The sequence below is a fragment of the Urocampus carinirostris genome, chromosome 19, assembly GCF_059441175.1.
Source record: "Urocampus carinirostris isolate Australia breed hairy pipefish chromosome 19, RoL_Ucar_1.0, whole genome shotgun sequence".
Lineage (NCBI taxonomy): Eukaryota > Metazoa > Chordata > Actinopteri > Syngnathiformes > Syngnathidae > Urocampus > Urocampus carinirostris.
This window is the reverse complement of record NC_142367.1, coordinates 5,634,395-5,660,937: the sequence shown is the minus strand read 5'-3', so window position 1 is coordinate 5,660,937 and position 26,543 is coordinate 5,634,395. Positions and strand designations below refer to the sequence as shown.

General features: G+C 39.7%; 2 protein-coding genes across 2 annotated transcripts in view; both read right to left on the bottom strand.

Moving 5' to 3' along the window:
• Positions 1–7,113, bottom strand: part of LOC148346982 (KAT8 regulatory NSL complex subunit 1-like) — a 48,546-nt gene extending 41,433 nt beyond the window's left edge. The window contains exon 1 of the mRNA XM_088323105.1: positions 7,040–7,113. The gene's annotated coding sequence lies outside the window, so the exon portion shown is untranslated. The remainder of the gene's footprint in view (positions 1–7,039) is intronic.
• Positions 7,114–18,423: 11,310 nt separating this feature from the next.
• Positions 18,424–26,543, bottom strand: part of crhr1 (corticotropin releasing hormone receptor 1) — a 138,568-nt gene continuing 130,448 nt past the window's right edge. Inside the window, exons 13-14 of the mRNA XM_088323053.1 lie at positions 25,137–25,178; positions 18,424–22,571 (exon numbers count right to left, since the gene is read on the bottom strand). Of these exons, the coding sequence (XP_088179179.1) occupies positions 22,431–22,571; positions 25,137–25,178 (183 nt within the window). The 3' untranslated portion in view covers positions 18,424–22,430. The remainder of the gene's footprint in view (positions 22,572–25,136; positions 25,179–26,543) is intronic.

Here is a 26,543-nt window from a genome sequence, read left to right as displayed (position 1 = left end):
GAGATCGAAACCTCCTGTGTGGAGTTTGCATGTTGTCCCCGTGCTTGCGTGGGTTTCCTCCGAGCACTCTGGTTTCCTCCCACATTCCAAAATAATGCATGTCAGGTTGATTGGCCAGTCCAAAATGTGCCAAGGTGTGAATGAGCGAGCGAATTGTCTGTCCCTGTGTGCCCTGCGACTGACATGCAACCAGTTCAGGGTGTCCCCTGCCCACTGCCCAAAGATAGCTGGGATGGGCTCCAGCATCCCCGCGACCCTACTGAGAATAAGCGGTGCAGATAATGGATAATGGATGGATGGAGATGAAATAAAGTGCCTAATCCTTTTAATTTAACTTGTTCAATGTCAGGCGTTTTTTCCCAAAGTTTTTAGACTCAGGTGAAGTTAAAGGGGATGCTAGCAGCTTTTATTTAGAACTAACAAGCAAACCTAGAAAGTCATATTTTGGATCGGTCCCGCGGTAAACCCACTTTGCGGGGCTTCAAACCTCACCGCTTACGTCATCAACACACACCTCGACTCGCGGCTCATGAATCACTCACAAAAAATATTCGGGAACAACGGTTCGAACCGAGAAGCGAATCACTCAATAATAGCTTTCTGCTATGCTGTGCAGTCTAACCGGGTCCAAGTTCAACTTAGTTGTCAGAGCATTGGACCACCAGTGGTATATATTTATTGTAAAAAGGCAGTAGATTTCATATCACACCTGAGCCACAGTACCAGAGACAAATGTTAACTTTGTGTGTGGTCCATGTGTTACGATGACAACAAATTCGATTAATCTCTTCCAGGGGGTCTTCAATGTTGTGCCCACGGGCACCAGGCTACCACCAAAGGACAACTGTGGTGCCCGTGGTACTGTTCTGAAAACAGCTCACTGGTCCTTGGTGACTAAGTCTATTTAACCTTACTTCTAATAGTTAATCTGGTAATAATATAGTTACAACATAGTAATAACATGATCATTTACTATTTTAGAAATGCATATCAAACCGGGTGCCCTTTACGCTAATTAATAACAATAATTAGCTTGAAAAAGTTTGGAGACCTATTCTATTCTAAGGATTGTAAGAAACAAATTTATTGTCATTGTAACATGTCACAGCATGGCGGAGCAGTGGTTAGCGCGTGTGCGGCACAGTTCTGAAGTCGTGAGATCGAACCTCCTGTGAGGAGTTTGCATGTTCTCTCCGTGCTTGCGTGGGTTTTCTCCGGGCACTCCGGTTTCCTCCCACATTCCAAAAACATGCATGTCAGGTTAATTGGCCGGTCCAAATTGTCTCTAGGTGTGAATGAGCGAGCAAATTGTCTGTCCCTGTGTCCCCTGTGACTGGCTGGCAACCAGTTCAGGCTGTTCCCTGCCCACTACCCGAAGATAGCTGGGATGGGCTCCAGCACCCCCGCGACCCTACTTAGGATAAGCGGTGCAGATAACGGATGGATGGATGGATGTAACATGTTAATAAATGCAAAACAAAATTAACATTCGTCTCTGGTACCGTGATTAAAAATAGTGTGATAAAATCCAATGCTGTTTCCTATGTCATCTATATCACGGGTCATCCAGTAGTATGAGTTGGGTGCTCTTACTGCCATGACCCGAAATTGAATTCTGTTACAACCAAAAGACTGAGGTTTTTCTAAAGTAAAGAAAGCGCATCTAGTAGTGTTTGGGGGGCCAGAATAATTGTGAAGAAAATGGCCCGCCGGCCATAGTTTGGGGACCAGGGCCATGAAGGCTTGAAACGTCACGCTTGATTCCACCAACAGGAACGTTAAATACGTTTCCACTTGTTACAAACTTGTTTATTTTATTATGTGGCTATTTTAGAAGCACTTTTAGGTCAGCTTCTATCTATCTATCTACCCTCGTCATATCCCTCAAGAAGGGTGACCGACAGCAAGACAAACACATACAAAAACAAAGAAAATTAAAAAAGGGAAAAAGTAGCAAAAAAACACACACAAAAATCTTTGGACCATGACCAACCCAAATGCCTAAACACGCAAACAAGTTAAGCACCTCGGCAACCAAGTTGGTCATGCTTTGGTCCCTCCAGATGAAACAGGACACGAGTAAGCGGCCACAATCTTCAGTTCAACAGCAGGGCCCGACAGCTTTCACTGGTTTACCGCTGTCGCATCATACAGGTGCCCTGCCCATCCCTTAGAACGCGTCTAAACATCCCACTATCCTTTTACAACACCTCTCCACTCATTCCTATCACCAACAAGAGCTCTAGCTTGTTTCACTCTGTGCAATACCTCGCACTCCATTCCGCCAACTGCAGCCACATCACAACCAAAGTACTTAAAGCTTTTAACTTCTTCCAGCACCTGTCCATAAAACCTTATTTCGAACACCATGCCCACTCCATCACCTTACTCTTCCCAACATTCACACATAACTTACACCTATCCAGGGATCAGAATGGAGATTTTCATTTTCAGCTGAAATAGCCAGCGTCCAGGAATAAACCAGGGCGGAACCATTGTCTATTTGTTTATAAACGGACCATTTCATCCAATTGGTTTTGAAGCCTTCAAAATATACACTAAATATTTTTATTTGCTAATACCTTTAATTAAAATGAATATCAATTTAATATCCCCCTTTCTAAACATTAAATTTAATAATTTGCATTGAAAATCTCAATGCAATAGGGCTACGTCTAAAGTGTTTTATTGCATGAAATGTAATATATTTATAAATAAATTTGATTTTAAAAAAAGCAAGTAAAGAAAAATGCAGCCAGCTATTTAAATGTTGGCGATGAGCGCAATGAAATTTATAGTTCTATGGGGGAACATAAAATTACACAGAATATGAAAGACACCAAAATAACACAATATTTCTATTATTACTTTTTTTTAAACATATATGTCAACATTTATTATTATTATTCCCAATAATTTGTTAGGCGGGCTAGGTTAAAACTCATTATTAAATGATTGATTTTAAGATATAAAAGTTTTTTCTGCTTTTTATTTAAATATTTTTTTATGAAAAATGTGGGAACTTCGTCGGTAGATTTCATATGTAAAAAAAAAAGGAGCTAAAGCTTTATTTGTATATCAGTACTTTCTGAGAGGATAACGTCACTCCAAATTACTAAAATTGGAGGATTTAGTAAAAATTTCACTTCACAACTGCTATTTAAGGTCAACAAAAACATAGTGCCAGAAAACATTCAAAGATTATTCACTCGGAAAGAGGGAAATTATAACTCAAGGGGTTGTAGTAAATTCAAAATCCCAAAGGTGAGAACTACCAGGCAAAGTAAGTGTGTGTCTGTGTGTGGAGTCAAACTTTGGAACAATTTACAAGACGAGATCAAACAATGTCCAACTATTCACGTGTTCAAATTTAAATACAAAAAACCTTACTGGCAGAATACAGAGATTAAGAAAATGGGGTATGAGTGATACTAGAGATTGGAACTACTGCGTTTGCAACTATAGTTAAACTTGTTTTTGTTACGATTATTATATCATAACTGTTATTATTGCTATTGTTGTTATTATCATTGGTGTCACAATGATATTTAGTGACTAGTAGCATTATAACACTAATAGTTGGATACTACGATGTTTAGTGTATAAAATATGTGACTATTGTTATTATTAAAATTATTTATATCCGACCTATGTAATCTGTAAATCCGTGAGATTTTGTTATATTGAGACACAAAAGAAGAGCTATCTGTACAATGTTATTAATCGGAAAGATGAAGGGGTAGGAAAAATAAGCGTCTACTTCTTACTACCTCTTTTCGAACATGTTGTGTTAACATTATTTTTGTTGTTGAGTCATTGTTTTTGTCCTGTTTTTATTTTATAATGTTCGAAATAAAGTTTTCATTCATTCATTCATTAAAGATAACGAACCCAGTACAGTAATCCCTCGTTTTTTCGCGGGGGTTGCATTCTAAAAAGGTCTAGAGATAGTCAAAACTTCCAAAGTATAACTTTTATTTAGTTATGTATTAAATATTCTGTTATACATTGAAAACAAAGCACAAACCCAATTTACAGGCTAAATTTGTGCACATTTGTTCCACAAACTAAAGTACAGTAACTTCATAAACGTTTTTTTTGATTATTTTTACAAATAACTTCTGTACTACTATTTTTTTTTTTTTAAACGAATCCTTTGCACTAAGGGCCCGGTCACACAGCCGTTTGCGTCTGTATCGACGCTGAATCACGGCCAGAAATTTCTGCCTGTGAAGCGGACGCTATTGGACGCTTTGAGATCGCCATACAGACGAGATACAGCAGTGCTTTACTCGCGGTCGGAAATTCACACGCGGTTGGCAGCGCGAAAAAGTTTTGCGCTGCTCAAAACTTTAGACCACGTGTTAACCGCGGGGGGCACACGTGGTACACACGAGGTAATGACGCGGAAATGACGCGGAACGACGTGCTATGGCCGCGGCCAGAGCGTGGTAACACGTGGGTAGGACGCGAAATTTCAGCGGGTAATCGTGGGTGGAGCACGGTCATAGCATGTTCTGCGCCTGTATCGCGGTGTTATTACGTGAAATTAGGGTGTTACACGTGTGACGGTCAAACACCTTTCTCCGCCTATATACAGCGCGATTTGCCGAGCATACGTCAGTTGTGCTCGAGACGTCAAGGGGTGAACATGGATCCCCGTCACCGTAGTGACCTCGTCTTAATCCATTTTTATTTCTTGACATTTCTTTTCATTTCATGACAAGATAATAAAATAAAAATGAAAAACTATTACAATAATAACATATTGGCTTCTTCGGTGCCATAGCTTGAAATCTTGATCTTCACGGGACAGTGTCTTTAGCGGTTATGATTTCTACAGCCCGGTGTTATGCCAAGAAATGCATCCCTGCCGAGATTTGCATCCCCTCGCTACTACAACCACTTTTACCTCGTTTTATCTCACTTTATATCACTTTTGTTGGGAATGTAATACAACTTAAACCATTCCGTCTTTGTTTTTGTTGTGAACGTAATCAAACGGTAATGCACACCGTATATAAATCACTTTTGAGAACTGTTATGCACTCTACCATAAAGCTTATTATACAGAAATAAGCTTTATGGTAGAGTGCATAACAGTTTCAATACGAGCGATTTGAATAGAAAAAGGCAAAATAAACATGTTACCTGCTCAAAAGTGATTTGTATACGGCGTGCATTACCGTTCGATTACATTCACAACAAATACAAAGACGGAATGGTTTAAGTTGTATTACATTCCCAACAAATGCAAGACGAAGTGGTTTTGGTTATATGTTCGCCATTAAATTCCCTAAAAGTGATATAAAAGTTAGATAAAAGGAGGTAAAAGTGGTTGTAGTAGCGAGGGGATGCAAATCTCGGCAAGGATGCATTTCTCGGCAGCTTTTATACCCGTGGTCCACACGAGAAAATGACGCGGAAATGACGCGATGAGGAAGCAGAACAGTCGCCGGTGTCTGTTTTGCGGGCATACCACCGATGAACAGCGGGTTGGCCAATTTTGCGCATTTTCCATCGCGGGCAACCACGGGCAAAAAAAACCCTGCATATCAAATCATTAGTTGTTTGTATTAGAGGTCGACTGATTATCAGGCAGGCCGATGATCGAAACAGATATTAGGGAACTTGCAGATTTCGGTAACGGCATTTTTATTTATTTGAGGGACTGATTATTTAGGCTAAGATGCAGCCTAGCCTCTCTCTGTCTTTTTCTGTTCTGCTTTGTGTCTCGGTTGCTAACCAGCCCGCACTTTCTGATTGGATAAGCTACCAGGGGCTGAACTACTGAAGCAGAAACTTTCTGTCAGATTGCAGACCAGAGCAAGAGTACGGATGAGTAGAAGGTAAACACAGAAATCTCCCCCGAAAATGTAACAAATATTCCAGTGCTCTACATCTAACTTGTACTAACTTTACAATGAGCAGGGGAATAATGCTAGAGCAGAGTAAATCACTCTGCTAACACGAGTCACGACATGCCTGTGAATCAAGACCGCAGATTATATTGAGATTTTAAAAAGCCGGTGGTAGAAAACCATGTGCATGATTAAGAGATAGCGTAAAAAGTGTGGTTAAATTGTTTAAGGAAAGCAAGTTCAGGTTGAGACTGATATATTAGCCCTCGTCATAACCTTAGTTGGTCTATCAAGTGTGTGTATTTGTGATTGAGAAGGAGCATAAAAAGCCTGCTTAAGTGGAAGGCTGAGTAATTAGTTGTTACCATAACATCAGTTTGTCAATCTGGCTCTCAAACCAAAGCGTTCACACTGTCAACCGAGGTAGCAAATTGAATTTTCATTGCTTATGCAATACGTTTTTATTAGGTGTTTTAGCGATGCCTTAAATTGAATTAAGTCACGTTAGTTACATTGACATGAGTATTTATTTATTGTAAAAAAATAAAAAACAGGGATATATTCAAGTATCTTTATATGAGTTGCTGCTCAGCCTAATTTTATTTTTCTGAGCTGTTCTTGGTTTAAGTGAAAAATTAGTTATGTTTATGTACTGTAAAAAGTTTCAGGAATGCAGTAAACTTATTTGAATTTAAAACCAATATTTTGTCTCATTATAGAAAATACATTACACCATTTATTTAAGCTTTTACAGCAAATGAGTACTGGTTTCAAATATTGGTTATCTGCTTCTTGTTATTATTAATAACCGGTATCAGCCCTGTAAGACTCATACCGGTCGATCCTTAGTTTGTATTCCTGCATTGGCAATTCAAAGTGTTATTTTATACATAAAAAGAAGCTGAAAGTACAAATTTGTTCTTTAAATCTTATTCATTCGGTAGAAATGAATCATCGTCCCTCTTTACCACATGTCAACAAATAGCAATACAACACACAAGATTTGAGTAAGTATGTTCTTTTCTATTAAATCATACCAAATGCTTTTCATGAAAATACCATTCCAGTTGGGCAATGGCTGGAGACAGGTATTCAGGAAGGAAACATTGTGGTATGTCAGAAAGGGGAACGGAATTATTACCGGGAAAAAAGCAGCAAACAGAAAAATTATATCATACCTTCATCACATCCATATTTGTCCACAGGCTGTTCTTTCAAAAGGGAGTCTGTAATGTGGACACCAGTGTAGCACCTGAAGTGAAAAGAACTCATTGTCAATAATATGCAATCAATAATGGGACAACTGTTACATTCAGTAATCTTTTTTCTTTAAGGATGTTTAAGTATTGAGACAAAGTAACAGTATTGGCGCAGATACGTTTATTTTTTTAAGGCATCTGTACTATGACTGGAAGAACTAGCGGACATTGTTGACATAGTATTTTTGTATCATAGTAATACTGTAGTGTTTTTGGGTAGTATTTCTGTAGAAATATTTTGAGGTATTTCTTTGGTATTTTTGTAATATTACTGTAGTTGTATTTTTAGTATATCTGCTATAATATTTCTGTAGTAGTATTTTTTGTATTTCTGTCGTAGTGTTTTGTATCATTTTACTGTAGTGGTATTCCTTTAGTACTTCTTAAGCATTTTTGTAATATAACCATTTTTTTTTTGTGGTATTTCTGCCATGATATTTCTGTAAAATTATTATGATTTAAATTTTGTAGTAATATTTCTGTATCATAATATTAATGTAGTGGTATTTTGTAGTACTTCTGTAGAAACATTTTTGAAGTATTTCAACTGAGGTATTTTTGTAGTATTCCCACATTGTAAAGCACTTTGGGAGGTCTTCTGTGACTTGAAAAGCACTATATAAATGGAGACCATTTACTATTTGTAATATCACTGTAGTTGTATTGTTGTAGTATTTCAGTCGTAATATTTACGAAGCGGTATTTTCTTTATTTCTTTAGTAATGTTTTAGTAGTAGTACAATGAATCATTTAATTATTGTAATGGTATTTTAGTAGTATTTCCATATAAGTGTTTTTACAGTATTTCCATTAAAAAGTATTTTAGTAAAAGTTCCGTAGTATTTTTCCTTATTAGTTTGGTGGGAGAATGGAAATTATTTGGGACGCTAACCGATATAAAGTAAGATACCCCCACATACAAGTCAATGATGAAGGACTCAAACCTAGACCCTTTGCCTGCGAGCCATCTCCCTATCCATCACTCGCGTTATCAAGTTGTTTTCAGCTCCCGTGTGCCAACTTTGGGTGTTTTTGTGACTGAACAGCATAATAAACTGCTGCTGGGGTTGTTATGATTATAGTCAAGTTTGAATTCCTTTGAAGAGTTAAGCGAGGAAGCTAATGCTTATTAACTGAAGCGATGGTCGGAGCGAGAACAGGCTAACGGATAGCTAAGCTAGGCTAACCCTGAGCGACTTACGCGTAACTTCAATTAAAAAAAGAGCTGAAATGTGTGCCACGCAGCACCTAGAGAGTTTTATCTTTTTTGCAAATCTCTGTGTAGTTTTTGATGAGCGTAGCGTTTCTTAACTTTCTGCAAAAAATAGGCAAAATCGTTACTTACCTGCTTGTCCTGATACTAAGCGTTTACGAGCGCCTAACAACTCTCTGCGCTCCTATTGGTCACAGGCTACGTTTAGTGGATTCCTATTGGCTTACGTGCTTGTCAATTTGTTGGAATGTCCAGTAAAGCGGAAATGTGGACTAAAGTTGATAGCAAATAACTAATAATAAGATTAAAATGTTTAACAATGCGAATACGCAAAATGTGTCGTGTATAAAGCTAGTGTTGATCTATTTTGATTTATCTTAATTAAAAAAAGTGACGGGATACTCTCCGGTATCCCGACGTCTCGCATCAAAAGTTTGCAGCTGGTACAAGAGCGAGGTTTTTAACTAGGACAAGACAGTTTGATCAAACTACCCCGGTTTTAGCTGACCTGCACTGGCTCCCTGTCAGTTCAAGATTGAACTCAAAAGTTCCGTTGGTAACACACACAATTTTGCTTTCACTTGCCCCCATTCTCTGCAACGCTTATCCTCAGTAAAGTTGCGGGGCCCCTCATATCTTTTGGCTTTGTTCTTATTTAGAGCTTTCATTTGAAAAAAGGCTGGTCTACTTGTGATTCCCGGAACCAAGGAGAAATCTGCAGGTTTGAGAGCGTTCTACAATTGGGGCCCGGTACTGTGGAATGGTCTGCCCTTTGAGATATGCAACCACAGAGGAAGTGTTGAAATCAGTGGTACCCAAAGTCAGCACGGGCTCACAGTGAGGCTTTCAAAAAGCACTCGGACCCCCAAACTCAACAGTCTCTAGCAATGAGTGCTGGACCACAGCTATGTCAATCAGGTACAAATAAATACTAAATTTCAGTAGCTCATGTGCTTTTTATTTTAGCACAAGAAATTAAACAGTGGTTTTACACTGGAAAGGGCGGTTCTCAAATCATGCTTAGCTTCCAGACGATTTTGATTTTTTTGTCTTCACATCTATGTCAAGAACCGGAACTGGAGGAGAACCCAAATGCGTGACGTTTATCACACAAGCTTTTATTTTACGGGAAATGAGGCAGTCATGCACGTTAACACTAAACGCCAGTGATTCGGCGATCGCGGGGCAACAGAAGAAACACAGAAGTCTGGCGTGGAACAACAGAAAGCATGAGACCAACGAGATCGATACCAGTTACACGAGCTGATACCGGTCAGATGATGTAGAAACTGGACAGAACGGGATTGAAAGGATTGATAACAGATATAGGGGACTGGAGACAGATATCAGACAGAACGAGAATAACGGGCACGATACCAGACACTGGAGACCGAAATCAAAACAGGACGAAACAGACGGGATTGATACCGTACAAGATACACAAACGGGATACCGGAGTCAAAACCCATGTCTTGTGGGTGCAAAGATTCGTTGACGGACTGACAAAGAGTGAGTGAGAGTATTGAGCTTAAATAGAAGGAAAGCCAATCTGTCAACGAGCCGCAGGAGGTGCCAATTGGGCGCCATGGCAACCATGACAATCTGATAGAGTTGAAAACCCTGCCTCGCACTTGTATGTAGTAATGAAGTATTCCACTGCTGATTTGGCGAGTTTTGGGGACAGTTCCAACCTCTTGCACCTAAAGGTGCTGTTTGACTTGTTCTCAAGTTGTTGACGGATGGCTTTTGAATGAAAGAGTTCCATGAGTTCTTCCTCTCTGTCGTCGTCATCGTGCATTGTGTCAAGATTGAAACCAAAAGGATCTTGAACCCATGATTCTCCTTTTCCAGAAAACTTACCTTGTGTAAAATAGGGGTCTAAACCTCCCCGCCGTGTTTTCAAATGCTGCTGGATTCCTTCTTTTCTATCAGTTTCTCTCAGATCGAGGTTGTGAAGTGCTGGGAAATTTATCATAGGTTTCTCCTATAAAACCAAGATCTTCAGAAAAGCTGAAAGTTCAAAATAGGATAGATAGAATGCGAGACACAGCGACAGAAGGAAATAATATTTTTTTTGTTCTTTTCTTCAGAAAACGATGTTATTATTACTCTGTCTCAGACATCGTGTCGCGTAACCCCTGCAAAGACGTTCTTTACCCGCTAGGGCAGGGGTGTCAAACGGGCGGCCCGCGGGCCGGATCAGGCCCGCTAAGGGATTAAATCCGGCCCGCGAGTCAACGCTCGGAAAAGTGCAAGAGAAAAATGAGCTGCAGGTTGAAATATATCCACTTAATGTTGCCAAAGCCAGGTGCCTCTCACGAACGCTGTACTTGTATCTCTCTTTCTTTCTCTCTCAATCTTCCTTCCACTCTTTATCTCTCTTTCTTTCACTAGCCCCGTCTCTCTTTTTCTCTTTCTTTGTTCCTCTTTGTCTCTGTATTTTTACCAAATTTCACTCTAACTTCCTTTTCTCTCTATCTATCTCTCTCTTGCTTTCCCCTTCTCTCTTTCTCTCCTTCTCTTTTCTCTCCTTGTCTCTTTCTATTTTTCTTTAGATTTTGTTCTCTCTCTCTCTTTCTTACCCCTCTCTCACTATTTCTCTTTTTATCTATTTTGTTTCTCACGCTCGCTCTCTTTCTTTTCTCTCTTTCTCCCTTTCTCTCCTTCTTTGTCCCACCCTTTCTACTATTCTCTCCCTCTCTTTCTCTGATTTCTTTTTCTCCTTTTTCGTTCTCTCTAATCTACTGTTCCGGCCCCCAAGAGAATGTTTGTTCTCTCGTGTGGCCTCCGGGTTAAATTGAGTTTGACACCCCTGCGCTAGGGGTAGGGGACCTCACTTTGGGAACCACTGGTTTAACTCTAGGCTATAAACACACTTATACTGTTTTGCTTATGTTGATATTGACGTTTTCTTCTTGTCCTTGAGGGAGTAGGATTAACTTGTTTTTTTGCACGGTGCATGCATTTTAAACCATTGTACTGGGACTTAGACCTTATGTACACCATAATCTAAAACAGTGTTTCTCAACGAGAGGGCCGGGACTCAAAAGTGGGTAACGGACTTGTATTTAGTGGGTTGCAGGTCTTTTCCTGGGCAAAATATTGTTGATAAGAATGAAAAACAAAGGCTCGATTCCACCCCTTAACAGTAGATGGCTATTATGCTCTGCTCAATCTCTTCTACATGTCCAGGTAATCAGCATATTGGAGAGCACGTCTCATTTTTTTCCCTTTTTTCTACCTTTAATAATGGGTTCCACAAAAGTTAGAGGTTTAGAGAAGGAAAAGTGGAAAACAGTAACTGCAAAAATTAAGTCAAAGAAGGAAATGATTGTGAAATACGGAAATGGTCTGTGACTGTCTGCCATTGAAGCGTTGCTGTAAGGTTTAAAATGTTATATTTTTTGTCATGATTACTCATTGCCCTCACCTGTGCCCTCTCGTTTGGCGGCAGCTGTTGCTCGTTGCCTGATTGATTCACCTCCTATTTAAACTCAGTACTCCAGTCACTCCTCGTCAGCCCGTCAGCAAACCTCCGCATACGCAAGGCAAGCACTTTTACTCTGGCTTCCGTCTTCATCCATATCCCATTCGTCTGTTCCCGATTTCCCACTTGTCTCCAGCTATTGACCCGTTTTTGCCCATCGACTACACTCTGATCTCCCGCTCCGGCTATTGACCCGTATTTGCCCATTTGACCACGCTCCGATCTCTCTGCCCGGCAAATCCACTCACTTCCACATTCTGATCACGCTCAGATCCCGTGAGCTGCTTGCTCCTCCTGTCCAGCGAGCATCGGATCGCTGGCGTTTGTTTCCTCAATATCCCCCAAAACATTTTTGTGAAACGTCACGCGTTTGGGTCTACCATTTGTTCTGGTTCTGACATTTTTAGCTTGTTACCAGTATATTATTCTTTTTTAACTACATATTTGAATACCTATTGATGTACACGCTTTAATAATGGTTTGAATTTATTTCAGCTTGTGGCTACTTAAAGCAGTTTTAGGGGGACTTGAAGTCGATTAGGTTTTCCTGGTCATTTTGCTTTAAACTAAGCAATCTTTTCATTGGATACCTTTAAGAAGTGGATTATTTTTTGTCTTGTTTGGGTTGCAGTTTACCATAAGGGTGGAACGGTGGTCTGGAAGTCTGACTAGTTGAGAATCACTGATCTAGAACCTGCTGCATCGGTCAGAAAGCTGTCAAATGGACATTCTTTTGATAACTATACTTCATGCTTATGATGGCTGTGTATCGTTTGTTGATGCCTTAACAATATCCATTGCAGCCTGGTCCTCCTGGAAGGGGGATTACCTAATGTGGGGCCCCTTCTTTAGGTTTCTTCATATATATATATATATATATATATACACACATTCATATTCATATTAATTCATATTAATATTATATATTCATATTCCACATCCTTAGTTTTCAGAATTTTTCCTTGCCCCAATGTACAGTAGGTTACGGATCAAGGGGTGTTGTAATGGTGGTCTGTGCAGCCCTCTGGGACTTTACAATATACATGGCATAATGTAAAAGGAGGAAAATGACAGAAAAAAAGAAACAAAGGACAAGAAAATAGAAAAATGAAGATGCAAGTTTATATGATAGTTTATTTATTTTTGAATAATATTCAAATCTATATTGTTTTTTTTTAATGATTTAGTATTTTTTGAGGGCAGCACGGCGGCGCAGTGGTTAGCGCGTGTGCGGCACAGTTCTAAGGTCTCGGGAACCTCCTGTGTGGGTTCAAATCCAGCTACCGGACTTACTGAGCAGAGTTTGTATGTTCTCCCCGTGCTTGCGTGGGTTTCCTCTGGGCACTCCGGTTTCCTCCCACATTCCAAAAACATGCACTTCAGGTGGATTGGCCGGTCCAAAATTGTCCCTAGGTGTGAATGAGCGAGCGAGCTGTCTGTCCCTGTGTGCCCTGCGATTGGCTGGCAACCAGTTCAGGGTGTCCCCTGCCCACTGCCCAATGATTGCTGGGATTGGCTCCAGCACCCCCGCGACCCTACTGAGGTTAAGCGGTGCAGCTGATGAGATGAGATGAGTATTTTTTGACCACCAAGAGGTGCTAAATATTAAACACTGTGTCTGTGTCTGGTTGGTTGGATCCCTTGCCCAAGACATGACACAGGAAAATGTTGCCCCCTATGACTCCGGTGGTTAAGACATCACTGCATCAAATAATATTGTAGTTTACAGACATAACCGTAGATGGCGCTAGTAGACAAGATTAAAGCAGCACTCTGGTTTGGTTTAAATCAGGAGTGGGAAACTATTTGGAATTGTGTGCCGCATTGGGTCAAAATATTCTCTCTCTCTCTCTCTCTCTCTCTCTCTCTCTCTCTCTCTCTCTCTCTCTCTCTCTCTCTCTCTCTCTCTCGCTCTCTCTCTCTCTCTCTCTCTCTCTCCCTCTCTCTCTCTATTTTTTAAAATAGATTCGTTTCATAAAATTGGTTTGGAAACAGTTGCAGTTGAAGCAAAATAATATATTACGTCGCTGTTTTAAGCAGTATATTTAAGTTGTTTTTACTTGTATTTTTTAAATAGCTTTGTAGTATTCTTACAGTCGCAATTCTGTCGTATTTTTTGGTATTTCCATTGTAGAATTTTTGTAGTATATCTTTACTATTTTTCATTATATTACTGTTGTTGTATTTTTGTTTTATTTTGTAATATTTCTCTATCAGTATTTTTGTCTTATAGTATTGCTGTAGTTGTATTTCTTTTTATAATTTTTATTGTATTTCTGCTGTCAGATTTTTGTAGTACTTTTGTAGCGTTACTGTAGTTTTTTTTTTTTTTTTTTGTAGTATTCCCATAAGAGAATTTTAGTAGTATTTCTATATTATTTCTTCTATAATATTTCTGCAGTGATATTTTTGTCATATTTCTGCAGTAGTATTTGTTAGTATTTCGGTATTACTTTTGTAGTAGTTTTGTCGTGTTTTTGTAGTATTTCTATAGTATATGTTTTTTAGTATTTTTGTATTGTAATTCCGTAGCACAAGCTTTGCACTATATCAGTAATATTTTTGTATTGCTAAAGTTATATTTTGTAGTATTTTGTAATATTTCTGCAGTCGGGTATTTTAGTAATTCTGTAGTATTTTTTGTAGTATTACTGAAGTTTTTTTGGTAGTATTTCTGCAGTGGTATTTTTGTAGTATCGATGCAGTCGTATTTTTTAGTATTACTGAAGTATTTCTTTAGTGTCAGGCAGGATGTAATGACAACTGAGATCACTTGCACTCGTTTCTTGGTTTTTATTGGAAGGAAGGAATGACAAGACGTGAATCTTCGATCCGTTGTTTGACGGATTGTCGAGACTTGACAGGCAGGTGAAGGCTTGGCGGGAATGGTTGCGGACTGGCGTAATCGTCGTGTTGTTGGTTGGGGCTGGACAAGAAGGGCGTCGTTGTGTTCGGAAGAGAGATCAGGAGTCAGGGGGGCAGGGCGTAGGCAGATTCGGAAACGGGTCGGCAACGGAGATCAGGTAGAACAACAGGAGGCAGGCAAAGAGTCGGAGGTACGGGCTTTCTGAGCAAATGGCAACAGATCGCATAGTACAATCGAACAAAGTGTTACCGGAAACTGGAGATTTAAATATACAGGGTGCGCCAATCAGCTGTCCTGGCTGTTAGCGCCAAATCCTGAACACAGGTGTTCCCGATCCGGGTGATTGTGACACTTTAGTACAACTGTAGTATTTTTTGTAGTGTTCTTGTAGTATTTCCATAATAGATTTTTGTAGTATGTCCATAGTATTTCCATAGGAGAAGTTTTTGGAATATATCTGTTATATTTTTCTAATTTAACTGTAATTTTATTTCTGTCATATTTTTGTAGTATTTCTGCAGTGATATTTCCATTGTAGTATTCTTTTAGTATTTCTGTAGTGTTTCCATCGGAACATTTTTGTAGGATATCTGTAGTATTTTGGTCGTATTACTGTAGTTGTATTTTTGTTGTATTTCTGTCAGAATATTTCTGTGGTATTCTTGTATTATAGTATTCCTGTGGTGGTGTTTTGTAGTATTTCCATTGTAGTATTTTTTGTGGCATTTCTTTTTCGTCTATTTTTTAATTTTGTATTTCACCCTTTTTTATCAATTTAAAGTGTTTTTCAACCTTTTCTAAGCCAAGGCAGATTTCTTTTATTAAAAGAAATCCAGCGGGACATAACCAACTGAAAATTTAAAAAAGAATCTTATATTAACCGTATAAGTGTTTTTTAACATTTAAGAATGACGTTATATTATAATGTCTTGAATAGGAATCAAAAAAACAAAAAGAATAAAGTATTTTATAATCTTTTATATTTGAGAAAGTACTACATGATTACTCTGCTAGTCGCTAGACCGCACAGGCACACAAAATGGATCATTTCATAGCGGTTGAAAAACACACGTTTATAGTAACAAAAACAATCTGAAAAGCCATTTGGGAGCTGAAAGAGACAGATTTTTTTACTGAGCCGAGCCAAAAGAGGCGGTAATGTAGAGGAGACAGAATTCCCATCACTAGATGGCAGCAATAACTGCAGAGGAACTGGGATGTTCCAAGTGGAAAATAACCATCCCCCACAATTGTAATTTTGGAATCAACGTCCCCTTCCAAACCCCTGCATGCACTTGGCAACACGCCTTTGCAGCCCCCTCCCACAAAGCAGCAGCTTTAAAAGATCACAAGATGCTCCAAATCTGGACCCTGCTCTCAGAGGGGCTCAGGGGACAAAAGGACAGCAATATCACGTGCGCCCTTAACAGGAAGTGCTTTGTGTTGCTCCCATAAATAAATCACAGTGATCCATGTTTAGAGTCGATGCTACACATACACTTTATTGGGCCTTCGGAAAATAAGTGACACGGCGATGACATGAACGGGTTTCTCTTTCAGTTTTTTTTCCCCCAGGTCGCATGAGCGACATATCATGCGACTTGGCGAAGTGGTACGCACATTTTGAAAGGGGATTTTAAAGAGACATTGTCTATCATTTATAGCCACCTAGTGATAACAAACAACATTCATTAAAAACAAAAAATATATATTTATTTGAATGATAAGCTTAAGTACATGAACTATCATATAAATCTGGATACTTTGAAATACTCTTATTCAAGCTCACCTTGAGGGTTCTGAGATGATTGACTGCCATCTTACTGCTACGGGCAACCCTCAGAATAAAAAAAACTTTATAGGGCCTTGCAAATGTATTGGCCTCCCAAGGACTTTTTGACACTTTGCCATGCTTCAGAAATTCAGGCTTCAAACGTATAGATAAAAAATGAAGAATAATAAAAAATAAATAACAAGTGAGATCCAATGGTGAAAATAAACCATGTTTATTCAACATTTTATATTGAGTTAACAAATGAAAAATTGAGAAATAAACGTTGCAAAAATATTGGCCCCCTTTGAGTTAATACTTTTTACAACCTCTTGCTGCGTGCGATTGCAGTCATTCTAGGTATGTCTCTTTAAGTTTTGCACATTTTGAAACAGAAATATTGGCCCATTCTTACAAAAAAACTGAAGTTCCTTAAGGTTTGATGAATATCACTTGTGCACAGCATTTTTCAGGTCTTTCCACATATGCTCAACAGTTTTGAGGTCCAGACTTTGGCTTGGTCATTCTACACCTATTGTTGGTTTTAAACCCTTCCATTTTACAATTTGCTTCATATTTAGGGTCGTTGTCTTGTTGTTAGGTGAACTTGAGCCCCATTCTCAGATCTTCTGCAGACTCCAACAGCTTTTCTGCCAGAATTTCCGTGTATTTGGCTCCATCCACCTTCCTATCAACTTTATTGATCTTTCTAGTCCCTGCTAAAGAAAGTCAACCACAGAGCACGATGCTGCCTTTTTCATTCAGCCCAAAAAGTTATTTTTTGTCCAAATTGACCTGAGCACCTTGGTCCACATGTTATTTTTGTCTCCCATGTGGGTTCTTGCAAACGCCAAATGGAGTCCGAGACTGAGTGGAAAAATATGTAGGGATAAGCACCATCAGGCCGTATTTGCCCAAGACACACCACAGTAAATTGTGTCTTTACGACCCTAGTGTTTAGGAGAACAAAGTAAATATTTACCTAATGTGACAGTCGGGGGTTTACTACATTACACACAGAAAAAGTTACGATAGTTTTTGGAGTTATTTTAGGCATGTCAAACTCAATTTGGCTCGCAGGCCTGATCCAGACTCAAGGTTCTCAGTCTTCCCAGATCAGTGAAAAATGTCATATACATGATTTAGCTTTGTTTTTCGGTACAATGCTTTATCATTCAGCCTACATTTGTAGCCTGCCCTAAAATTATAATCATAGATGATAAAGGATCCTTTCTAAGCACATTTATTCACAAACAATGGGAAAATGATATACATATTTGGCATTGAATGGGTACAAATTGTTTATTATAACAGTTGAAGAAATGAAGCTTTACACCTGAACCAACTCACCACACTGAACAAGCTCAAGTGGAAGCTATTAATAAAAATATACCTGTCTCAATTGTAATACTGCTTTGAAATAAATAAAAACCAAATACAAAATAAGAGTTTCAGCAGTGAACGCGAAAATACATAAGATACAACTACCTGGCTTGGCCGGCTGAATGTGAGAAAATACTGCTTAACATCGTCAGTAGCATGAAACCAGATGAATCTTATTTTTATTGATATGTGCCGAATATGCCGCGCCATCACACCTTGTCCCCTCTCTTATTGCACTCTTGCAGTCAACTTTCTGCTGCTGGCTCCGAAAACTTGGCATCTTTTTTCCTTTACAAGCGCAATATCAGATGTCAAATCCCGAGCAGCCTATTTCACAACATCATTCAAGTGTTTTTTCGTCAACCATGAGCGCTGCTTCGTTTTATTATTGTTTATTATAAACAACACCTGTTCACAAAGATAAGTAATCCCAAACATGTATAGAACTTTTGCTAGACGTAGGCTCTTTTACACCTTTACAGCCCTTTATTGGCAAAAAAGAGCATTTGGTTTGCATTTATTTAAAAGAAAAAACAACTTTTGATTGAAATGAGCTAGAGATTTCCTCTTTTAAAAAAAAACCAAAAAAACTTTACGGCCAGTCAGATTAAACCATCCTACGGGCCAGATAGGGCCCACGGGCCGTGTGTTTGGCATGCCTTGATTAGAATCAATAGAAAATTAGTCTAATGTTCGTTCTTGTCCTGTCTTCTGGGCCTTTTTACATTTCAAACAAGGTAAATCTGTGACATACCAGTCTCTAAATACACATATTCATTATCCATTAATTTTTTTCTGTTAATACAATAATTAGATTCATGGAACAATCACAAGAATGGGGGTCTTCTTTGAATAATTGTTATTTTCCAGCGTTGGGATTAAATATTGGGGGACAAGAATCAAAATTATGCAGATGTCTCTAGTATTTTTCGGAAAGCTTTACCACAGTTGCTTAGAGAAAGTGAACAATATTTTCTGAAACAATATTTGTTGTTGATTTGTTGTCATGATTACCGATGTGAATCACCTGTGCCCGCTCATTTGGTGCCAACCGCTGCGGGCTCTGATTGGCTCCCTGTCCTTATTTAAACCGAGTCCTGTCAATCCCCTGTTGTCAGTCCGTCTGCGAACCTCTGTTTATACAAGGCAAGCCTTTTTTCGACCCTGACTCCCGCCCAGTGTTTTCTCTAAGCTGCGCGCGTGCGCAATTCCGCACTGCTCGCACATTCTCAGCGCACAAGAAAATCTAGCCAGCGCACAAAAATGAGGGCTCAAAATTACTAATTAAGAAGCGACTCAAGTTAAAGTTACAGTGCATGAAGGTAAAAATGCACGGGTTCCCCTGACGTTGTGTCCTAAATGCGGTATTTTGAAGTCGAGTCGAAGGAGAACGAAGTTGAGTAAAGTTAGTAGAGTCGGGGAACTGGCTTCTTCGGCTCGGCTCACTAAACAGCTCTTCGGGTTGGTTTTGCTTCTTTAATCCCAAAATGACCAAATATTATGTAAAATTATGCGCAAAATGACTTAAAGGAGGGGGAGGGGAATAGAACAAAAAAGAAAAAAATACCAAAATGAAAAAGTAGTGAAAAGCTGAGAAAAAAAGAAACAAAAGGAAGAGAAAAAAGAAGGAAACATTTAGAAAAAAGCCAGAAAAAAAGAAAAGAAAGAAATGTAGAAAAAAAGTAAATAGAGAACAAAAAGAAAAAAGTAACAGCTCGGAAAAAATAAACACAGTGAGATTTTTTTAAAGGAATTTAAAAAAAGTAGAAAAAAAAACACAGAAAAAAGAAGAAAAAGTTTGTGTTGCATTCAAATAATTTCCAATGATATCAAGTGAATCTTGTTGCCAACATTGTACTTCCACTAAAAAATGTGATTAAATACAGTTCTGTATCTTACAACCGACTAAATAAGCCCCCAAAAATGTTACTATTATGCGACAAAATATATCAGGAAATAAAAAGAAATGGATATCTTGTGAAAGAATTGTAAGAACAAACAATGTTTGTAGGCCGTACAATCTTTGCAATAGTACATGAGTCAATTCATTCAAAAGAGAAAAATAATTTTGCACTGCCGGAAACTCAGCAAAATGTAACTTGATTTCAAGTTTTGGACATGTTTGATAATTAATTATCTTGCCACACCTGGGATTATGGTTGCTCACTGTTGTTTCAAGCGCTACTCACTAACTTTGTGTGAACGCTCAGACCCGTTTAAAATTAGAGGGAACATTGCTCCCGCCTGTCCCGTTTTTGCTCCTGTCTGTCTCTGGCTACGACCTGTTTTGATCCAGACCACGTCTGCTTTCCCGTCCCGACTTACGACTCATTTCAGACCCGGACCACGTTCTTGCTCTCCTGTCCCGACTATCGACCTGTTTTTCCGTCCCTGACACTGTCATCGCCTGCTACCGAAGATCAACTTCCGTATTCAGATAACAATACGATCGCGAGAGTGACTTGCTTCCTCGTCCAGCGAACATAGAATCGCGGGTGCTGCCCTTCCTCTTTCTTTCATTAAAATTGTGAGAAAACCATACGCGATTGGGTCTACCCTGTGTGCTGGTCGTGACATTTGTCTGAAAATAGAGTTCTTATTTAACCAGTGTTGGGACTAACGCGTTCCTGGAACGCCATTACGTTTCTTAGTAACGAGTACCGTAACACTATATTAATAACACTTGGTAACCGTCATTACTACACAAAGTGTTACTGCCTTACTCATTAAATGTACGTAATAAATTGCAAAGTTCTCCAATTGCTGAATAATTCTGCAACACTCATATGTCACATACAATCCTCAATCTGCAAGTAACAATGGGTGGGCATGTTTATACCTACCTACAAATTACAACTAAATGCAGTTTTGGTAGCGCCGTCTCAAGCATAGAGTACGAGGGCGTTGAAATTCTACTCACGCAGATATTCTCCCTTCCGTATATATTCGCATCCAAGCGGAATTTAAAACTATAAAATGAAATACTCAAATAAGAGATGCAACTTCCCGCATATATGATTCCTTGTCACAGTAACGAATGGTAGGCAGCATGTAAGGAAGGGTGGCTTATACAGGAACAACAGACCAACTCAATCAATGGAGCACAGAATTTCCAATAATCGTATGCTGAAATTTCTGTCTTTTTATTTGGAAAATTGTTTTTGCAATACACTATGCCTGGAGGAAAAAAACATATTGGACAGGACCCTGAAATGGAGATGGGGATTTTTGGTTGGTTTGAAGCCCAGAGACAAAATGGATATGGAATATCTTGGCAAAGTGTTAGTTTGAAACCTCTCAAGACTGCACAAGCCAAGAAATATGAAGGGTTCAATACTTCCACAGGTTAGTGAACACTAGGAGTCTCCAAACCCCGGGGGCCAACAGTGGCCTGCAGGATGATACTTTAGGGCCCCTCCCTTAATATGAGAATTTTATAGTAGTGTGACCCGCTAACTCTGTGCTAAATAGTTACGCAGGGCTAAAAATTGCCACCAATTTGCTCAAGTGCGTTCCAGAACAATGTTTCCCAACTGGTGGGTCAGGACCCAAAAGTGGGCTGCTGACCCTTTTTCAGTGATTCGCGGGCCTTTGCCGTAGCAAAATACTGCTAACGAGAAGAAATCGTAGTCTCAATTACACTCCTTATCAGTAAATGGTAACAATGCCTACTCGATCCCTTCTTCCTGCTCAGTCATTCGGCGCCGTCCCAATTCTGTTTGAGAGGGACCGCATCTCATTTTATTGTGTAATGGGCTCCAAGATAGTTTGTGATAAGGGGAAGGAGAGAGGAAAAACTTTGACCACAACGATTGAGTCAAAAGAGGAAATCATTGCGAATTATGAAAATGGTGTACGAGTGTCTGCCATCTAAGCGCTGCTGGAAGGTATAGTAAATGTTTTAAAAGTGTAATATTTTTAGTTTTATACCAGTATATTAAATTTGATTATCTACATAAATAATTATCAATATTTAGGAACACATTTTGTTCATATTTTGGGTATGTATTTCTCGGCGTATGTGGCTTTTTAAAAGCAGTTTTAGGGGGTCGCTTACATGCAATGTAGGCTTATATGCGAGTATGTATGTACAGTACTTGAAGTCATTGGTTTTGCGGGTCTTCTATTTTCTTTGAAAAAAAAGGTGAATATATTCTACTATCTCGGCTTCTAACTGCACAATCCTTTCATTTGACAAATTTGAGAAGTGGACATTTTTTCTTGATTTGGGTTGCAGCTTGTCTTATAGGGTGGAATCATGGGTCCTTAATCAGAGCAGTTGAGAACCACTGTAGAATGACAATGCGTGACAAAATATGAGCGAGCAAAACACAAGTTCTGTGTCCACTGAGTTTTAAAGGTTTTTGAATTTCAGTGTACACGATTGGAATCCGAGGTGTGGAATGTGTGGAAATCTCAGGGAAAGACAATGAAGGTGAAGCCGAAGGGGAAGCACCAGTCACCGAAAAAAATAGGACAAAATGAAGCAATCCCGCCGGTGGCCACCAGTCCGGCTGGCGAGATGACGGACGATCATCAAAGCGCACTTCCTGAGTGCTTGCCAGAATTTTCGGTGCTGTGGGCGTCTCCTCACAGTGACGTGGACTGCTTGATGCTATGGAAGCTGACCCGCGAAGGTGATGTGGGGATGGACATGGCCTGCGTCATCCGGGCACGGATCGAGTGCTGCTCCTGCCAGCGGTGGAAGCGTTTCCTTGCAGCTGAACGCACCTGAAGGCCACACCAACACATTATACAAGGAACAGAAAACACACACACACACATACACGCACACACATTCATGCTTTTTTTGTAGGTCTGTGTTTCTCAATCATTTTTCACCGACCCTTTGTGATATTTTCAAAGACAAATGCCTCAGCGTGTGTGACTGTATGTATATTATATATATATATATATATATATATATATATATATATATATATATATATATATATATATATATATATATATATATATATATATATATATATATATATATATATATATATATATATATATAATGTTTAATATCCATCCATTATCTGCACCCCTTATCCTCAGTAGTGTCGCGGGGGTACTGGAGCCCATCCCAGCTATCTTCGGGCAGTGGGCAGGGGACATTCTAAACTGTTGCAGGGCACACATAGACTCACTTGCTCATTCACACCCAGGGACATTTTGGACCAGCCAATTAACCTGCCATGCAAGTTTTTGGGAATGAGTGTGGAAACCGGAGTGCCCGGAGGAAACCCACGCAAGCACAGGGAGAACACGCAAACTCAACACAGGAAGGTTGGATTTCATGACCTCAGAACTGTGCCACACACGCTCTCACGACTGCGCCGCCGTGCTGCCCATATTATATATATATATATATATATATAATGAAAACCCTAAGGGTTCCTTGAACTCAGTTGAGCATTGTCAACACAGTTAGTAGAGACAATAGTTTACTTTCAACTTTTTGTGGAAACCTCTAAAGACACACCCTATTTTCAATAATAATGATAATAATAATAATAAATAGCTTTACTTTAATGATATTTTAGAAAATATCACACACCACCTTCAATTGACTTCACCCCATTTCAAGAACCACTGACATAGGTGACAAATTTTCTATACGGGTTCTTCTGGCATCGGTGAGTGTGTGTGCTACTTGGGAGGCAGATGGTAACCATAGTGACCAGAAGCCACTCATTCCATCAAGAGGATGCTCATCTTTCGTCCACCCTGCTAAGAGTCCCCAAATTAAATTTTTATTTGTGCAGATAAATTTTGCGCAAACCCAGCATGGGCGGCACCATAAATGACTGGCGGGTTGCAGAGTTAGAGCAAACACGCAATCAATATCCCGCGGACGCGAGCACGAGCAATCGAGCATCTTCCTGAATCGGGACGTCACTTGCGGTTTTTTTTTGGGTCTTCACGCTTCACAAATGGTTGTCGTCATAGCGACGCCACTCTGCTGTTGACAGATGACACCCCACAAACTATTAACTGCTTTGCAACCGTGGGTGCACTTGAGCTGCAACGATAATAGAAAAAGTCGACAATGAATTCCATTCGCAACTTTTGTCTCCAAACACGTTTTTCCAACAGAGTGAGACATCTTACATGAGTAGAATCTCTGCTGAGAGTCACTCATGCGCAATAGCCTCTCTGTCTTGAGGCTTAACGTACCGAAATGACAAGGTCAACATCAAGTACCTGTACCAAAATTTCAAAAGTTTGGGAGCATAGAAGCCTGGATACGGCAAATGAAATCTAGACTGTTTGCAAAATTGCAAAGCAGACTTGCCTGTCATGACAGTACCTTAGTGATGTACGAAAATTCAAAGCAGGGGTGGGCAAATTTTGGAGTCAAGGGCCGTATTTCTTTCAAATATTTGGCCTTGGGCAGAGGCCTGGAGAGAGATCTAAATTTTTCTCATTTGCATTATTACACAAATTAATGTTCTAGGCCCCTGTTTTTAACCCTTGGATGCATGATTTACCTGTACACACACGCTTCCTGTCACGGTTGCCATGGTGCCGAATTGGCCCCGCCCGTGCGGCTCGTTGACAGATTGGATTTCTGTCTATTTAAGCTCAGTGCTCTCATTTTTCCTTTGTCAATCGAACCTCTGCCCCGCAAGACGTGGGTTTTGACTCGGTCCTGTTTCCTGTTGGTATTTTGTTCCCATGTTTTTTGTCCTGTTTAATATCAGTTTCCAGTTTTGATATCAATCCTGTCAGTCCCGTTGTTTGATATCGGTTTCCAGTTTCGTTCCTGAAGTTGGTCCTGTTTATTTTCGATATCCTGTTTTGATATTAATCCTGTCTGTCCTGTCCAGTCTGGTATCGACCCAATCTGTCCGATATCTGCTCGGGCAATTGTTATCGATCTCGTCGGCCTCTGGCTTCCTATCATTCCACGCCAGACTGCTGGTTTGGTAATGATTTTGAAGAAGAAAAACCCGATCATTTTTGACCCCACCCATGCATCCAAGGGTTAATCACTAAATTTGATATTTACTTTTGTATTATATCTCTGGTGGTATTTTTGTAGTGAACACACAAAGGGGCAATGAGGACAAAGCTGGAACCCCCCCCAAAACATTTGTAGTTGTTAGCTGCAGTCCTAGTGTGGGCACACACACAGGCACTCAAGTGTTGTGTTCAGATTTGTTTGTGCGTGCCAGCGGAAGTGAGGGACGACTTTCTCTTATGCTTTTGCTAAGTCTACAACAGAGTGGAAGCTGATCGCCATGGTAACACATAGTAAAGGTGTCAAAAGGGTGGGTCCTGACTTACCTCACTGTTCAGGAAGCAGTAAAAGACAGAGACAAAGAAGCCCTGTGGGACGGAAACAGGACGAAGTCAAATGTTTGCATCCTGGATGGGAACAGTGTTGGGACTAACACGTTAAAAACAAAATGCGCTCCAGGAACCCAATTAACGACTACCTTTCTCGGAGTACTTTAAGGCGTTATTAATTCATTAGATGCCATAACGTATAAATGTGCTTTCAGAAGATTTGTCCCTTAGTTCCAAAATGTAAAATATGTTTTTATTGTTTTAGTTGCAAAAAAATCCATCAATGGTTTGGTGTTGCTCATAAGTAAGTATCAAGCATCTGGGAATTATTTAAGTATGTTAAATCACCAGTAGACGGCTGGAGTCGCTTTGATCAGATATTTGTCCACGCATCCAAGAAGCCCCCATTTTCCTAATTCTGACTTTATTTTCAAATGAAAAGGTACCATATTTCCAGGATTATTAGGCACACTTGACGGCGTCCTGTAGCCAAAGTAAAGGACCACTTTTGACCATCAGTAACGATAACGGCGTTGTAACAGCAGAAAAAGTAGTTAGTTAAATTACCCTTGTTACCGGAAAAATAACGGCGTTACGTAATGTGGCTTTACAGGAACAAAAAAAAAAACAAAGAGGCAAACGTGTGCACTTAATTTACAGTAACATTCTGTTAAATTTTGGTATTTTTGTGTCATGTTTACTCATTGCTCTCACCTGTGCCCGCTTGTTTGGCGCCATCTGCTGCTTGTTGCCTGAGTGATTCCCCTCCTATTTATACCCAGTACGTCACTTTGACTCTGGCTCCCGTCAGTCCCGTTTTCATCCATATACCACTCGTCTGTTCCCGATTCCCGGTTTGTCTACGTCTATCGACCCGTTTTGTCCATTTGACCACGCGCTGATCTCCCGCTCCAGCTATCGACCTGTTTTTGCCCCTGACCACACTCCGATCTTCTGCATTCCGATCACGCTCCGATCCCGTGAGCTGCATGCTCCTTCTGTCCAGCGATCACCAGATCGCTGGCGTCTGTTTCCTTGAGTTCTCAATAAACTTTTGTATGAAACGTTACGCGATTGTGTCTACCATTTGTCCTCGTTCTGACATTTTTGTTTGTATAAGTAGTTTTGCAATACACCATGCGTGAAGAAAAAAAGAAATGTCTTGGATGGAACCCAGAAAAGGAGAAGGAAATATTCAAGTGGTTTGAAGCCCAGGGACAAAATGGATGTGGAGTGTCTGTTTCGAAGCTCTCCAGATTGCACAAGCCAAGAAGTATGAAGGGTTCAAAGCTTCCACAGGTTGGTGTAGATGTTTTCTTCTGTTTTTTTTATGTGGATATTTTAAAGCAGTTTTAGGGGGTTGGCTTCAATGCAAGTATATACAATAGTTTGTAACTTGATAGT